The sequence below is a fragment of the Nicotiana tabacum genome, chromosome 11 (assembly GCF_000715075.1).
Source record: "Nicotiana tabacum cultivar K326 chromosome 11, ASM71507v2, whole genome shotgun sequence".
NCBI lineage: Eukaryota > Viridiplantae > Streptophyta > Magnoliopsida > Solanales > Solanaceae > Nicotiana > Nicotiana tabacum.
In genome coordinates, this window is record NC_134090.1 from 147,469,931 (window position 1) to 147,487,559 (window position 17,629).

Below are 17,629 nucleotides of genomic sequence, written 5' to 3' on the forward strand. Positions count from 1 at the left end.
GAAGCCTTCTTCCTTTATTTCCTTAGCTAGTCTTTCGTGATAGTACTTAGGGGAGACCCTCTGACTCCTATAATGCTGCGAGTTTATAACATCATATACCCGATGAAATTTTCGATGTTCTTACTTGCCTATAATTATCCATAGTTACTTACATCCACGCCATTGTGCTCTTAGGGTTTCTTCTGAACTGAAATTTTGACTATCTTCCTAGTGGCACTCTCTTTTGTTTCCGTAACACTCATACCATACCTTTAACTACCCCAACTCCTATCTGAATATTTCTTAAGGATTATAATGTCATATCTGCGAGACCGAATTCACTATGTTGGGTTTCACTAGGTTCATCTTGAATGATCTACTGATTTGTCTGCATCCTCTTGTCTAGCCATAACCAGACTCTTCCTGAATCAATACTAACTACTTGTTGGTTCGCTCTCATATCTATATTCTGTGTAATCTCTTTTGGGTTATGTCATTTGTCTTAACTTACCCCTCGCGCTGGCTCCTTATGTATCAAGTATTCATTTTCACTTATTTATCAATAACATCTAGTGGTAGAACCCTTACCGCCTCTATTTGGCATACTTGCATAATGTTCTGGAGTCGTAACATATCTGTAGGGTCTGAATCAATGCAATCTCTCCTTTCGCCTTTTTACCGAATTCTTCCTTTTCTATTCCATAATTACTTCATCATCTTTGGAGTCTTTTCACATCTTCACTCACATTGTACTCGTCTTGCGGTAACCCTTCTATACCAAGGATAACTGAATATCTTACGCACGACGGTGACACCTAGTGTAACTGGCATACTTAGTCCCTTAAGCTTAACTCTGCTCACATTGCTTGCTTTAGGGAAATATCTTCCTGAATGACCTTTAAAGGTTATTCTTCTGTGGTCCATTCAATTCTCGCCGGAATGTGATCTCTGAAATTGTCATGATGTCGACTATTATCAAATCCTTCGATCCTGAATTCATGTTTAGTTTATCTTGTTCACTAGCCCATACTAATTTCTATTACTCCGGGGGTCCAACTTTTCCTACTGGTAATCACGTTGGAGTCACCAACTCATTTTACAAAATGATGGTATGTTGTTATGGCTTATACAGTTCTATTTTCTCAACACTTGCCACCTCTTGTCTTTTCCTTCATTTGACTATAGACTCTATCATTTTTTATATTTTGATTTACCCTTATCACCCATTTATTACATTTACTCATAATGCTTAATTTACTCTCTTCTTATTCTCCGACTAATATTTCAGTCTATTACTTTATTCTAAAAACTTCAACACAACATTCTTTCACTTTTAGCTCCCCTTGCTTCATCTCACTGGCTCTTCAGGACGCTTAACTTTCTCTTTTTCTAGTAGGGACGGGAGTCATACAAAGGTAAATATTTATCCCTCTTAGGATTCAGTGTCAATCTTCTAAATTTTTTGGATATTCTAGTATTTATATCTGACTGTACTTATTCTAGAGTGCACCATATGGGTATCTCACAAGGAGAACTATTACCATGTTTGTAATATCATTTGGGAATATCAGCTAATACTAATAATCCATCAAACATTTTGGGTTACTCTAACCTTAGTTGGATCCTGATATCTCATCCTTCTCTTAAACTATATGTGTTAGCTCCCATAGAGCATAACTGAGATCGGTGTTGTCAAATGTATATATCTCTGTTACTGTTGAATGTAACTCATAATGCTTATATTTCTCTGCCTGAATTGTAAATACAAATAATCTTACTAATTGGGTACCTCGTATCCTTCTTCACCTTGCTTCTTTTACTTGTTGAAACTTGTGTCTACCTTATGATTCTCTTATTTCTTTTTACCCTACGAATGGATAGAAATTCATACCTTAGGGCTCCTTATCAAGAAGCTTACACGTCTTAGTACACATATAATCTACTGAAGACCTTACATTTACTCATCATAAGCATGATGCAAAATCGAGTTCCTCTCACTAAATTCTTCCACATCCACATTCAATCTCTTACCAACCATCTTCTTCTGGATGAGGTATCGTTGTATTACGAATAAAATAGAATTTAGGAGTTTGAATTCTTACAACTGAGCTCTATCACACGATTTAGAGTAAGAAGAAAGAGTAACGGTCCTAAATGCCCTGTAGCCTCCTGCTTATAAGTGTGGTGCACAACACACCCATAAATAAGACTCTACTAGACATAACTTGTAGATTCCCTAGGACAGAACTTCTCTAATACCACTTTTTTCATGACCCAAACTGAAGGGCCACGACGGGCACCCAATACCTTCTTCAACCGAATACTAACATAACATATCTTTCTTATCGTACTATCATGGGTGCCGATGACATTTGAAGGAACTGATTATAGAACCTGGAGAAGAGGTGTCCTCAGAGCCCTTTCAGTGAAAAATAAGGTTAGATTTATCACTGAAAAATATAAGAAGCCAGATTCCGGTCATCCGACCTTCGAGCAATGGGAGAGATGTGACGATATGGTGGCGTCGTGAATTCTAAGCTCACTTTCAAAGGACCTGGAAGATAGTTTACAGTATGTGAGCGATGCAAAGAAATTATGGCAGGAACTAGAAGATAGTACGACGAGTTAAATAGAGCAAAAATATACCAGCTAGAGAGGGAAATCAACGAGCTAAGTCAGGAAACCTTAGATGTTACAGGATGTTACACAAAAATAAAGAAACTTTGGTAAGAGTTGACAACTTTCAGTGCACATGCACAATGTAAATGTCAATGTACTTGTGGTGCCAAGGTAAGTATGCACAAGGCAGAATAGGACAAATGGCTAATTAGGTTTCTAATAGGATTTAACGAGGTCTATATAGTTGTAAGAGAGAGTATATTGATGATGAATCGGTTGCCCATCATTGCGCAGGCCTTTTCTATTCTAATTTAGGAAGAAAAACAAAGAAAAGTTAGGCCAAATAATCATCTAATAATGGATTCTGCTTCGATGAATGTCACTGGACTTGCAAATCAAGCATTTAGCACAAATTACACTCAACAGAGAAACATTGTAGGAAATGACATACACAGAGGCAGTTATCCACCTAATAGGTCTCAATTGTTCTGCGATTACTGCAAAAAACCAGGACACACTAAACATAAGTGCTATAAACTACACAAATTTCACAAGGATTTCAAATTTACCAAAGGGAAAAATATGGTGTCTGCTGCAAATGTGCATGGAGGGCCTGAAGGCATGGTTTTTGGAAGATGTGAAGAAATTGATACTTGAAACCAAGGCATAGGTATTCAACACCTGACAAAGGAGCAGTACAATCAACTGTTGCATATACTAGAGAACTTCCATGGTGGAACTGCAATTGAAGTCTCAAATAACATCACTAGCCGCAAACTTTGCAGGTATATTAGCTTGCTCTACTCATGAAGAAATTGTTAGCAATATTTCATGTAAATGTTTCTAATCATCTACTGAATTTTGGATATTAGATTCCGGATCCGCCAATCATATGTCATATAATAAGGCCCTGCTAACTATATTAGAATTTCACCTTATCCTTTCCTAGTGACATTACCAAACTGATATAAAGTTAAAGTGACAGAAATTGGTGATTCAGTCCTTGGTCCTAAACTGACTTTACACAAGGTTTTGTTTGTACCTAGTTTTAAGTTCAATTTGATCACAGTTCATTCTTTAACATCACATCTTAAGTCAATTGTTCAATTTTCTGATTCTTCCTGTATTTTATAGGCCCTTTCAATGAAGAGGCCTCTGGAGATTGGTAGAGCAAGGAATGGTCTGTACTGCCTCTGCTCAAAATGTCAGTTTATTGGTTCAACTACTGTTCTCACTTCTCTTATTTCTAACTCACGTTCTGTTTCTCTTCGCAATAAACATAATGTACAACCAGCAAATCACACACATCATCTACTATAAATTATGTCTACTCAGACAAGAAAAGAATTTTTTCTGCTGATTAACTTTCATCATCATCTGTAAATGTTCCACTTTCGAACAATAAGAAAGATTGTTGTACATCTACTTGTTCTATTGATATGTGTGCATCCTTTTCTGATTCCTCATACTATGAAAATTGTATTGACTATTTTGTGGCATAAAAGATTGGGCCATGTGCCTTTTTTGAAAACGAGGGAAATTTCCTCCAAACATGTGAACTTTTCACCCAAACAACCATTCTTATGCTCAATTTTCCCTATGGCCAGACAAACAAGAATTCCATTTCCACAAAAAATCACATCATCCACCAATATTTTTGAATTGTTACACATAGGCCTCTAGATCCCATACCATACAGTCACACATGACAACAATAAATACTTCCTTACCATCATCGATGACTTTAGTAGGTCAACCTGGACATATCTTTTGAGTTGCAAGAGTAATACACTTTATGTTTTAAAAACTTTTGTGCGTATGATAGAAAACCAATTCAATTCTTCTATTAAGTCCATGAGATCTGATAATGGACTGGAGTTTGTTCACAACGAAACCTTATCCTTCTTCCATTCCAAAGGGATTTTACACCAGAAAACTTGTCTATACACACCTCAACAAAATGGTGTGGTGGAGAGAAAAATTAGGTATTTACTAGAAACTGCAAGAGCCCTGGTACCAGTCCAAGTTGCCTATCAAATATTGGGGAGACTGCATTCTCACTACCACTTACTTGATAAATAGACTATCTTCTACAATCCTGAATAACAAATCCTCTTTTGAGATACTTTATACGAAGAGACCTAGTTAATCACATCTCAAAAGCTTTGGATGCTTATATTATCCTACCACTCTTAAAACTCGCAAAGATAAATTTGTGCCCAGAGCTAAACCCATATTTTGTGGGTTACCCCTTTGGCACAAAAGGTTACAAGGTATTGAACTTGGCCACCAATAAAATACATATTTCTAGGAATAATCTTTACTAATTGGGTACCTCGTATCCTTCTTCACTTTGCTTCTTTTACTTGTTGAAACTTGTATCTGCATTATGATTCTCTTATTGCTTTTTACCCTATGGATGGATAGATATTCATACCTTAGTGCTACTTATCAAGAAGCTTACACGTCTTAGTACACATATAATCTACTGAAGACCTTACATTTACTCATCATAAGCATGATGTAAAATCGAGTTCCTCTAATTCAACTCTTCTACAACCACATTCAATCTCTTACCAACCATCTTCTTTCTGGATGAGGTAGCATTGTATTACGAATAAAATGGAATTTAGGAGTTTGAATTCTTACAACTGAGTTCTACCACACGATCTACAGTAAGAAGAAAGAGTAACGGTCCTAAATGCCCTGTAACCTTCTGCTTATAAGTGCGGTGGACTACACACCCATAAACAAGACTCTACTAGACATGACTTGTAGACTTTCTAGGACAGAACTTCTCTGATACTACTTTTGTTACAACCCAAACTGAAGGGCCACAATGGGTACCCAGTACCTTCTTCAACCGAATACTAACATAACATATCTTTTTTATCGTACTATCATGGGTGCCGATGGCATTTGAAGGAACTGGTTATATAAGCTGGAGAAAAAGTGTCCTTAGAGCCCTTTCAGTGAAAAATAAGGTTAGATTTATCACTGAAAAATATAAGAAGCTAGATTCCGGTCATCCGACCTTCGAGCAATTGGAGAGATGCGACGATATGGTGGCGTCGTGAATTCTCAACTCACTTTCAAAGGACCTGGAAGATAGCTTACAGTATGTGAGCGATGTAAAGGAATTGTGGCAGGAACTGGAAGATAGTACGATGAGACGAACAATGCAAAAATATACCAACTAGAGAGGGAAATCAACGAGCTAAGTCAGGAAACCCTAAATGTTACAAGATGTTACACAAAAATAAAGAAACTTTGGGAAGAGTTGAACACCTTCAGTGCACATGCACAATGTAAATGTCAATGTACTTCTGGTGCCAAGGTAAATATGCATAAGGCTGAATAGGACAAGAGGATAATTAGGTTTCTAATGGGATTGAACAAGGTCTATATAGTTGTAAGAGAGAGTATATTGATGATGAATCGGTTACCCATCATTGCGCAGGCCTTTTCTATTCTAATTCAGCAAGAAAAATAATGAGAAGTTAGGCGAAATAATTATCTAATAATGGAGTCTGCTTCGATGAATGTCACTGGACCTGCAAATCAAAAATTTAGCACAAATTACACTCAACAGAGAAACATTGTAGGAAATGACATCCACATAGGCAGTTATCTACCTAATAGTTCTGGATTGTTCTGCGATTACTGGAAAAAGCCAGGACACACTAAACATAAGTTCTATAAACTACAAAAATTTCCCAAGGATATCAAATTTACCAAAGGAAAAAATATGGCGTCTGCTGCAAATATGCATGGAGGGCCTGAAGGAATAGTTTCTGGATGATATGAAAAAATTGATACTTGAAACCAAGGCATAGGTATTCAAAACCTGACAAAGGAGCAGTATAATCAACTGTTGCATATACTGGAGAACTTCCATGGTGGAAATGCAATTGAAGTCTCAAATAACATCACTAGCCGCAAACTTTGCAGGTATATTGGCTTGCTCTACTCATGAAGAAATTATTAGCAATATTTCATGTAAATGTTTCTAATCGTCTACTGAATTTTGGATATTAGATTCCGGAGCTGCCAATCATATGTCATACAATAAAGCCCTGCTAACTAATGTTACAATTTTACCTTACCTTTTCCTAGTGACTTTACTAAACTGATATAAAGTTAAAGTGATAGAAATTTGTGATTCAGTCCTTAGTCCTAAACTGACTTTACATAAGGTTTTGTTTGTCCCTAGTTTTAAGGTAAATTTGATCGTAGTTCACTCTTTAACATCACATCTTAAGTCAATTGTTCAATTTTCTGTTTCTTCTTGCATTTTACAGGCCCTTTCAATGAAGAGGCCTCTGGAGATTGGTAGAGCAAGGAATGGTCTGTACTGCCTCTGCTCAAAATGTCAGTTTATTGGTTCAACTACTGTTCTCACTTCTCTTGTTTCTAACTCACATTTTATTTCTCTTAACAATGAACATAATGTACAACCAACAAATCACACACATCATCTACAATAAATTGTGTCCACTCAGACAAGAAAAGAATTTTTTCTGCTGATTAACTTTCATCATCATCTGTAAATGTTCCACTTTCGAACAATAAGAAAGATTGTTGTTCATCTACTTTTTCTACTGATATGCGTGCATCGTTTTCTGATTCCTCATACTATAAAAATTGTATTGATTATTTTGTGGCATAATAGATTGGGCCATGTGCCTTTTGTGAAAATGAGGAGAATTTCCTCCATACATGTGAACTTTGCACCCAAACAACCATTCTTATGCTCAATTTACCCTTTGGCCAGAAATACAAGAATTCCATTTTCACAAAAAATCACATCATCCACCAATATCTTTGAATTGTTATACATAGGCCTCTAGGGCCCATACCATACAGTCACACATGACAACTATAAATATTTCCTTACCATCATTGATGACTTTAGTAGGTCAACCTGGACATATTTTTTGAGTTGCAAGAGTAATTTATGTTTTAAAAACTTTGGTGCTTATGATAGAAAACCAATTCAATTCTTCTGTTAAGTCCATGAGATCTAACTGGAGTTTGTCGACAGCGAAACCTTATCCTTCTTCCATTCCAAAGGAATTTTACACCAGAAAATTTGTCCACACATACTTCAACAAAATGGTGTGGTGGAGGGAAAAATTAGGTATTTACTAGAAACTGCAAGAGCCCTGGTACCAGTCCAAGTTGTCTATCAAATATTGGGGAGACTGCATTCTCACTACCACTTACTTGATAAATAGACTACCTTTTACAATCGTGAATAACATATCCCCTTTTGATACTTTATACGAAGAGACCCAATTATTCACATCTCAAAAGCTTTGGATGCTTATGTTATCCCACCACTCTTAAAACTTGCAAAGATAAATTTTGAGCCCAGAGCTAAACCCATATTTTGTGGGTTACCCCTTTGGCACAAAAGGTTAGAAGGTACTGAACTTGGACACAAAAAGAATACATATTTCTAGGAATGTACAATTCCATGAGCATGTCTTTCCTTTTGTAGTTTCTTCTGATCATACTTCTATTCCTTGTATTTTTCTACCTTTTCATTCTGATACATCTTGTGAAAATCATAGAATTGATGTTTTAAATCATAGTCAGTCACCAATTGGAATTCACCAAGTTCTATCACAAATACTTTCTCATCTGTTGATCAAAGTAACTTTTCACCTGTTAGTTTGGATTAATATGAAACTTCACCTAGCCCCTTAAATACAGTAGACTATCATACCACTAATACATCCTCACCCCCAATCCCTATAAGACCATCTAGGATAGTTAAAACACCAAGTTACCTAAATGAATATGTCTATTTTATTCCAAACCTAAAGAGCAATGCATCACACATTGTTTTACTCAACACTCCCTCTCCAAATCACCAACATATCTATTTTACTGCATTAAGTAAAGATAGCCAGCATATGATGAGAAATATTTCTCATGAATCTAATCCATGTTCTTATGAGGAAGTAGCCTTAAACCATGCATGGCAAGCAACTATAACACAGGAGTTTGAGGCCTTATATGCTAACCACACTTAGAATTTAGTAAAATTGCTTGCCGGTAAGAAAGATATATAGTGTAAATGGGTCTATAAAATCAAGTATAAAGCAGATGTCACTGTTGAGAGGTTTAAGGCAAGACTTATGGTGAAAGAATAAACACGACAACCTAGAGTAGACCATACTGAAACCTTCTCCCCAGTTGTCAAGATGATAACTATAGGACTCTAATAAGTATAGCAGTTAAAAAAGACTGGGACTTATTCTAATTAGATGTGAACCATGCATTCTTACATGGGGATCTACATGAAGAGGTGTATATGGAAGTTCCACAAGGAATGCAGGTTGAAGTTCCTGGTCTAGTTTGCAAGTTAAACAAGTCTTTATATGAACTCAAACAAGCAACTAGACAGTGATAAGTGGGGATTTTGACTACTTATTAGTACCTTTTTATTTTTATTTTCTTCCAAAAGTATTGATTTATGTTTCTAAAACTAATGAAATTGTACAAAATTATAGGAATGTTGGAAGTTTGGTCTCCCATAATGAAATTCGACTCAAAAAGAAGTGTTCTGAATCACAAGGCAATAAAAGGAGAAGCAAAGAAGTGTGGTCCGCGGAAGGATTTCTGCGGCTGCAGAAGAAAGTGCAGACCATAGAATTCCATCTGCGGCTGCAGACCAAGTAAAAGCACCCAGTAGAACTTTGGCCAATGTACGGACCACACACGAATTGTGCAGCAACAGAACATGATTTTCACTAACAAATGATTCAAAGTTCAGATAGTGTGCAAAAGACTAAGTCCTAATGCCTTGATGAAGTGCGGAACGCACAAGAATTGTGTGGCCACAAAAGATGCTTCGCAGCTGCAATCCAGAAATGTGCGGATGCAGAATCCTAGTTCTTGCCAATTGAAGAAATCCGCGGACTTCACATGGAGTTGTGCGGCCGCAGAACCTCCCGAGGGGTATTTTTGTCAGCGATTGTGGGCCACTATAAATAGATGAGTTTTACATTTTTAGGTCAAGTTTCGAAGTTTGAGCTACTGTAGCTGTTATATTTTGCCATTTTAGGAAGTTTGTGATTATTTTAGTGTTTAAACATTATATTTTATCATTTTAATCTTTGATTATGAGTTTAATTAGCATTTCTTCTTTATTTTTCTCAATTGCTACTATGAGTAGTTAGATTCTTATTAGGGTTGTGACCCAACCCTAGTGTGTAAACCTTATGGATATTTAATTTAATGTATGTTTATGATTGGGTGTTGATTATTTAGCTTAGTTCATGCTTTAATTTTAGAACTAATGGTTGCAAACATTGATTCATGTCTTTTTAACTTAGTCTCTACTTGAGAAACAGTGACCTAGTTTAGGGTAACTTGGCTAACAAGAAATTGGGCTAATTGAGAGTTTGATTAGCCTAATTAAAGGGTTCAAGCTAGAGATAGTAAGAACCCGACTTGAGATCATATCAACTATTTTGTTTGATACCTATTTGAACTTGAGAAAGCCAAATTGGGCAAAATTACTCTTTGACTGAGAGGTATTGAGTGGGTAATATAGAGTTGAGATCTATAATACAATTCAATCAACAAAACAAGTATTAACGTATTTAACCCATTATACGAATACCTAGGTTATGGTCGCATCCCTAGGCTTTTTAACTATTTGGAAAAATACTAAAAATAATCGTTCATTTCTAATTTCTTTTTGTAACTTACAATTGTTGAGTAAAGTAGAAGGAGAAATCAAAACCAATTGTGGAAGTGCAAATTTAGCTAATCCATTCACTTTCTTCAAGTGTATACTCCTAACAACCCGCACAACTCCCTGTGGAAATCAATCCCGACTCTTGTTGGGTACTATTCTTTCAATGATTGTTTCCACTCATTGTTGAGTGCGGATTGGATTTAGATCAGACGGTGGTATGATAAGCTGACCGAGGCCCTGTGAACAAGGGGCTTTAGGAATTCAGAGAGTGATTACTCACTGTTCTATAAGAAAGATGGCTTTTCAATTGTGTTTGTTGTTATCTATGTTGATGATGTAATGTTTACAGGCACAAATATTGAGGAAATTAAGGAACTGAAGGCCTTCCTCCATGACCAATTTAAAATCAAAGATCTAGGGAGATTAAACTATTTCTTGGGACGGGAAGTGTTCTACAAAGATGATGCAGTCCTCATTTCATAGAGAAAGTTCACTGCAGATTTGTTGAAAGAGTATGACAATTAGTATACTTCTGTCTCTTCTCCCCTTGACTGTAGTATCAAGTTGAAGGCAGAAGAGGGACTCTTGTTGCCAGATCTTACTTACTACAGAAAGTTGGTTGGGAAGCTCAACTTTCTCACCAACACTAGGATGGACATTGCCTATAGTGTTCAACACTTAAGTCAGTTCATGCAAACATCTAGAGAGCCTCATTTCAAGGCTGCTCTACATGTCTTGAGATATCTTAAAAATGATCAAACATTGGGCATTTTCTTTTCTAGCAACTCAGATTGTACTGTGAAGGCTTTCTATGATTCAGATTGGGCTGTATGCCCTGATTCTAGAAGAACAGTGAGTGGATGTATTGTCTTGCTAGGTGATAGCTCTATTAGCTGGAAGTCAAAGAAGCAGGAAATAGTCTCCATCTCCTATGCAGAGGCTGAGTATAGATCTATAAGAAAGGTAGTTGGTGAGTTAGTTTGGCTCAAAAGATTGCTGGAATAGCTAACAGTTCTTTGCTCACATCCTATCTCGGCCTTTTGTGATAGCCAACTTGCAGTGCACATGGCAAGAAATCCAGTATTTCATGAACGTGCAAAGCATATAGAGGTGGATTGTCACTTTGTGCGAGATAAATTGCAAGATGGACTGATCACCCTGCACCACATCTCCACAAATGCTTAGCTAGCAGGCATACTCATCAAGGCCTTAATAGGTATCAAGCATGCCGGCATTCTTGGCAAGTTGGCAGTAAGTTCCTCACCTCTACCTTAGGGGGTATTGAGAGTGTTACACGATAGCTCAATTGTAGTTGTATTTATCTCAGAGGCGGTTCAGCCGTAAAGCCACTAAAGCAATGTCTTTAGGCCCCCAAAAAATTAAAGCCCCAAAATTAATCATACATATATAATATAAACAATTATATATTTATTTGTAGTGAAAAATAAATTTTTGCAATCATGTGTTGTCAATTTTTATCAACCATTACTTCCATATTTTCCAAGTTCATACTATGTAAAAATTTAAAATATGTAATGTAACTACGATTGAAAATAGTAGGCAATTATATTTGTAGCTACTTTCTATATTATTTTTTGTCTAATGTATTTGAGCTTGAATCATTCTTGTTTATAACTACGGTGTTGTAAGATTTTTTTCAATTCTTTGAATGTCTTTTTTAATATTTTCAAGCTCAAGATAACTAGAATATTAAACGACTAGATTAGAAATAAATATGTTCTCTTATAGCCCGTTTCCTCCTAAAAGTTTGGTCAGATATCTCAATTTCTTAAAAATATACTTTGGAGGGGGAAGGGAGGGGGGAGGAAAGCATTTTTACCCTTGGAGAAGTTTGGCCAATCAAGCTATTAACCTTGAATATATTTTAAAGCATAATGATCTATAAAATTAATGGTTTTGCCAATTTTTGAAATTAAAAGTGAGATGAAAATTGTACAAAGTAAAAGATGATACTTTAATTTTTTTTAAATGTTTCTATTGCTTATAAAATAATTTTAATATTCTTTAAATGTTCCGTCAGTTGAAAAAAGTTTATAAACTAAAATCAATAAGATTTCTTAAGATTAACAATGTTTTATGAGAATTACACGTACTAACCATATTGTTAAGTGAAAAAAAAATTAATTATCTAAATATCATTAACTTTCTTATCTTTTAGAAAGCTATAAAAATAAACATCAAATAAAATATATAAAAAATTTATTTAAAAAAAATCAGGGCCTCTTATAAGTTTTGGCTTTAGGCCACATATTCGATTGAGCCGCCACTGATTTATCTATATAGTTAATGGCAATTAAGTAGTTAGTTAAGTTGGTTAGAAAGTTGTGAGGGTTTTTTGTCATTAGATAGTGGAGTATTTTTATATGTGTATAAACATTAAACATAGTACATAAATATAATTGGATTCTTTTCCATTTACTCATTTCTCCAGAACCCTCTGTGAATCTCTCTCGCGTGTGTTTCTCGCGAGCTCGAGTTGCGGCAGCTTCTACTCATGATTAACTTCTTAGTTTTGAGAAATAAAATTCTATTACCTTATCAAAAAAACACCTTTCTTAAGCTAACAAACAGATAATTGATCATTTAGCATATAATTTTATGATAAACATCGGCCAAATCTGAATTTTCGTTTGTTGAAACATCGACACCAAGAAGACACAAGTCCTTCCGCAACAAATCCACATTCTTGAATCGAAGGCCTTTGAGTCCTATTTCAACTGCAGCTTCAACATTCCTCATCCTGAATGATCATTACATAACTTATATGAGAATTTTAGACTAAACAAACTTGAATATCATAGCTTCTGTATCAGGGGCGAATGTAGCCTTTCGACTAATTGAACCCATAACTTTCAACATAAAATATGAATTTCTATGTAAAGATTTTAATGGAAATGGTATCAGGTAGCCACTTTTAGGTATGTTGTTTAAAATATATTCACAGTTTATAATGTATTTAAGGATTAACCAATTCCGCTCAAACTTCAGGACACGGCCCCCTAGAGTTTAAACCTCAAAGTTCAAACTTCAGGATAGCGTATCCTAAAGTTCGAAAATTATGTCCTGAATTTTACATTAATAGTTCAGAATTTAAATCTTGGATCTGCCTTTCCAAGTAATAATTTGGTCCTTTTGCAGCCAAGGTTCAAGTAATGACTAATGAGTAGATAGATAGTAGTGTAAAATAATTAACAATATGCCTCTTATCCTAAAAGTAAATGACATACCTGTCATCAATAAAAACACAGTTGGAAGCTTCTACATTAAGATGCTTTACAACTTCCAAATAAAACTCAGGATCAGGCTTCCGTTTTCCTGTTAAGATAACAAACTGAAAAAATAAGGTTTATACTCCAATTGGAGGAAAATGAGTTCATGAGGAAAATGTTGTCCAAAACATTTAGGCCAACCAAACATGGGAAAATTGAAAAATATTTTCGAACAAACATACCCTAGGTGTCAGAGATTTTCAACAAATATTTTCTAAAAAATATTTTCCTTCGTATACCAAACACACGCTTAAGTATAAAAGTGAAAATCTTTAAGCCATTTCTTTTGAGAAAACTACCAAATACACAAGAACGAAATGTCCAAGATAGGTAATTTGAGAGTTTTAGCTTGTCCTCAATTATTTGGTACCTGAAAAATAAATAACAAAGTTTCAAAGACTTGATATATTTTGCAAAGTAATGAAGGTTTAATTTAGATTGAACATACCATATGGGAAAATTTGTGAAAGCATGAATTTCATAACCATTTTCTTTTAAAGAATTCAATAATCCTTCAACACCTTCAATGTAGGAACATGCACTTCTCAGACAGTTTTTGAGGCCTAGAAGAAAAATTAAATAATGGTTTTCAGTTTACAATGAACAAGCAAAATATGCTAATAGATTGAAAAAGTAACAATTATGTAAACATTGGTCCAATAAATATTTAAAATATCTAAAAAGACATGGATAGCTCGTTCGAGACACTACAAGATTCATGTTTATAATTTCAGGTCTATTTATGGGTGATAAGGTGCAGGAATATTCTAAGTTACCTTCCAAATCAAAAGATCTTCCATCCTTAAAGAATTTCATAGCTAGCTCATCCTGAAAAGAGTAGTAGAACAAACTTTTATAAATTAAAAAGAGAGAAAAACGAAAATATTTGGAAAAAATGTCTAGGTGCCTTTTAGTAAATAGTGTGTAAAAGGTTAGATTATATTTGATCCAGCCTATCAAAAACGAAAAAGGCATGCATAATGATCATCTTCCACGACATAAGAGTAAAGGATGGTCCGATATTCGAGGAAATGCTGAATCACAAGGGTCTATTGTATGCATTTTTTCGCAACAGAAAAGTAATAGAGTATAATATCAATGCGGTTATACCTCAGTGATAAGACCCTTTTCAAACTCAATCCAGGCAGTTGGATGCTTGCATTCTAGCAATTCCTTCATTGGCATTCTGAATAAAAAATCTCAATTTGAAACAGGAGAAAATAAGTTAGAAGCTAAAAATTAGAAGGAAAAAAGAGAGAGAAAAAAAATAGGCGAAGGGATCATTTTGATATTGGGTGCTAACTGTTAGAACTAGTATGTCTTAAAAAATGTGCATTTTTTAACGGGAAAAAAAAAGAGGAAAAATATTAATTTGGGACTAATTCACGCGCCTAAGGAAAAATAAGGAAATAATATTTTTGTCATGTCAGCTTTTGTGTTTAAAAGGTACACTAATAATTAAGTTGGAATGATCGATAAATACTAGCCTTAATTGAGGTATCAAAATGAAAACTTTAACCAAGTTTAAGGGATTGTTAGTAGGCTTTAGGACATAAGAATTGTGAAATTTCGGGAAAAAATAAAAAAAAAAATCAAGTGAAAATAATATTTAAAAGTTAAAGTTGTGTTTGGACATGAATACAATTTGGAGCTGTTATTGAATTTTTGTGAATGATTTGAAGTGAAAATTTTGAAAACTAATTTTTAGGAGTTTTTAAAATTTTCGAAAAAAATCTGAAATTCAACTTTTAGTAAAATTTAAAAAAATTCATGGATAAACACTAATTCCAAAAAAATGAAAACTTTCCCAAAAAAGAGTGATTTTTTTAATGGCCAAACGGGCCTTAGAAGAGCTAGTTGGGGGAGGGTACATATAGTAAATACCTGAAGAAGGCAGGGATATCATGGTAAAAAGGGTCACGAACAATAGTGTCCATAACATCAAAAAGCAATATGGGAAGCTTCCTTTGACCTGATACTGATACTGATGAAATGGCACTGCAACTAATGTTGTTACTGAAATAACCCATTTTTGCAGTTTTAGGACATGTTTTGACCATTAAAGGAAAGCTGCTAATGTTAGAAGCAGTTGGTCTCCAAGATACCAAAAAAGCCATTTCGAATTTGGATAATTTCCTTTTAAAAAATTGGATTCTTTTGTTTCTGCAAGATTAAAGTATTTTTTTAGGCTAAGGAGGAGTTCTATTTATATGGAAGAAAACATAACTATACAAGATTTAACAACATTAATCAATTAACAAAATATGGCATGGATGATGGAACCAGCTATCCAGCCATTTCCCATGCCTCAAAATTAGGAATCATCATGCATGCTACTTTTGAGGACTTGTTTAATTTGTTTTTTTATTTTCTAAAAGAACAAGTGGAGCAATGTTCATAATTCTATTTCAAATTAGGATAATATACACTTTGTTTTGACATGTTACGGATATGACACGTTTGTAACTACCTAAATAATCTTTCCTTGTTTGTTTTCTTGCTACCGTATATTTTCTTTGGTTTGGTACAATTTGTAAAATATGAAACTAATAAATCTAGAATATATGATTGTGACGACCCAAAGGGTCATCACCGTAATTCTTCCTAGTTCCGTGCTTCCGAGACCCTGAAAACCTCGCTTTTAGTTGCCTCGATTTGCCTGCGCAGTTCGGGCGCGTAGCCGGGAAGTTTTTATGTTAGAATATGCGAATTTTGTGGAAAAAAAAATTTGATGAATTTTGATATTAATATGCATAATATTGACTTCGGTCAACATTTTTGGGTAAACAGACCCGGACCTGTGATTCGACGGTCCCGTAGGGTCCGTAGAAAAATATGGGACTTGGGCGTGTGCCCGAAATTAAATTCCGAGGTCCCAAGCCCGAGAAATGAATTTTTGTGTGAAATTATTTTCTGAAATTAATTAAGGAAAATGAAGAAGAAAATTGATCAGAAAACTGTGGTATCGGGCTCGTATTTTGGTTCTGACGCCCGGTACGAGTCTTAAATATGTTTTAAGCACTATCTGTGAAATTTGGCTAAAAACGGATGTCATATGACGTGTTTCGGACTTAAGATGGGGAAATTGAGTTTTATGAAAGTTGAAGGAAAAATCAGGTGTTTTGAGGCTTGATCTTATGTATATGATGTTATTTTGGCGATTTGATCGCACGAGTAAGTCCGTAAGATGTTTTTAAGATTGTGTGCATGTTTGGTTTGGAGCCCCGAGGGCTCGAGTGAGTTTTGAGTGGGGTCCGGGAGGTCTTAAACTTAAACTTAAAAAAATTGCAGGTCAGATGTTGCAGGCGCAGCGCGGCCGCGGCCATTTCCTTGCGGTCCGCGCTGGCAGCCACGCGGCCGCGACACTTCTCTGTGCGGTCCGCGTGGTGGGGTTCAGAGGGGGGTGGCCAGGCCGACCAGCGCGGTCGCGCACCAAATCAGTGCGGTCCGCGCTGGGTGGGTTCAGAGAGAGCCCACTTCTTCCCTCCCTCGGCGCGGCCGCGGTACATTTCCGCGCGGTACGCGCTGACAGCCACGCGGCCGCGGTGCATTTCTGCGTGGTCCGTGCCAGCCCCAGCATATGTATAAATTCGGGATTTTTAGTCATTTTTCACTTTTCAAAAACCCAAAACCTAAGAGGCGATTTTCCAAATAACTTTTCTTCTCCAAAACGATTGGTAAGTGATTTCTAACTTAATTTCTTTATTCCTTAACATCTTTTAACATAATTTCAACTTCAAATCAAAGATTTTCATGGGTGAAATTGGGTGTTTTGGGTAGAACCTAGGTTTTCTACAAATTAAGGAGTTGGACCTCAATTTGGGGTCCGATTTCAAAACAAAACATATATTTGGATTCGTGGGAGAATGGGTAACCGGGTTTTGGCCCGAACCTCGAGTCTCGACCACGTGGGTCCGGGGGTATTTTTGACCTTTTTGGGAAAAACCTTGTAAAATCTATTTTCATGCATTGGGAATGATTCATTTAGTAATTATTAATGTGATTAAGTAACTTATGACTAGATTCG

At 35.6% G+C, this 17,629-nt stretch overlaps 2 protein-coding genes across 2 annotated transcripts; one reads left to right on the forward strand and one right to left on the reverse strand.

Annotated features, from left to right (window-relative positions):
- Positions 1-6,494: 6,494 nt before the first annotated feature.
- On the forward strand, positions 6,495-11,317 carry LOC142166044 (secreted RxLR effector protein 161-like). The gene is made up of 5 exons (XM_075224455.1): positions 6,495-6,549; positions 6,766-6,818; positions 6,900-6,945; positions 10,662-10,761; positions 10,870-11,317. Exons 1-5 carry the CDS (start codon positions 6,495-6,497, stop codon positions 11,315-11,317), a joined length of 702 nt encoding a protein of 233 aa, XP_075080556.1.
- Positions 11,318-12,785: 1,468 nt separating this feature from the next.
- On the reverse strand, positions 12,786-15,719 carry LOC107798364 (flavin mononucleotide hydrolase 1, chloroplatic-like). The gene is made up of 7 exons (XM_016621339.2): positions 15,487-15,719; positions 14,713-14,788; positions 14,379-14,430; positions 14,051-14,165; positions 13,902-13,972; positions 13,561-13,648; positions 12,786-13,073 (listed from the first exon to the last, which is right to left on the reverse strand). Exons 1-7 carry the CDS (start codon positions 15,717-15,719, stop codon positions 12,917-12,919), a joined length of 792 nt encoding a protein of 263 aa, XP_016476825.2. The 3' UTR covers positions 12,786-12,916.
- Positions 15,720-17,629: the final 1,910 nt, after the last annotated feature.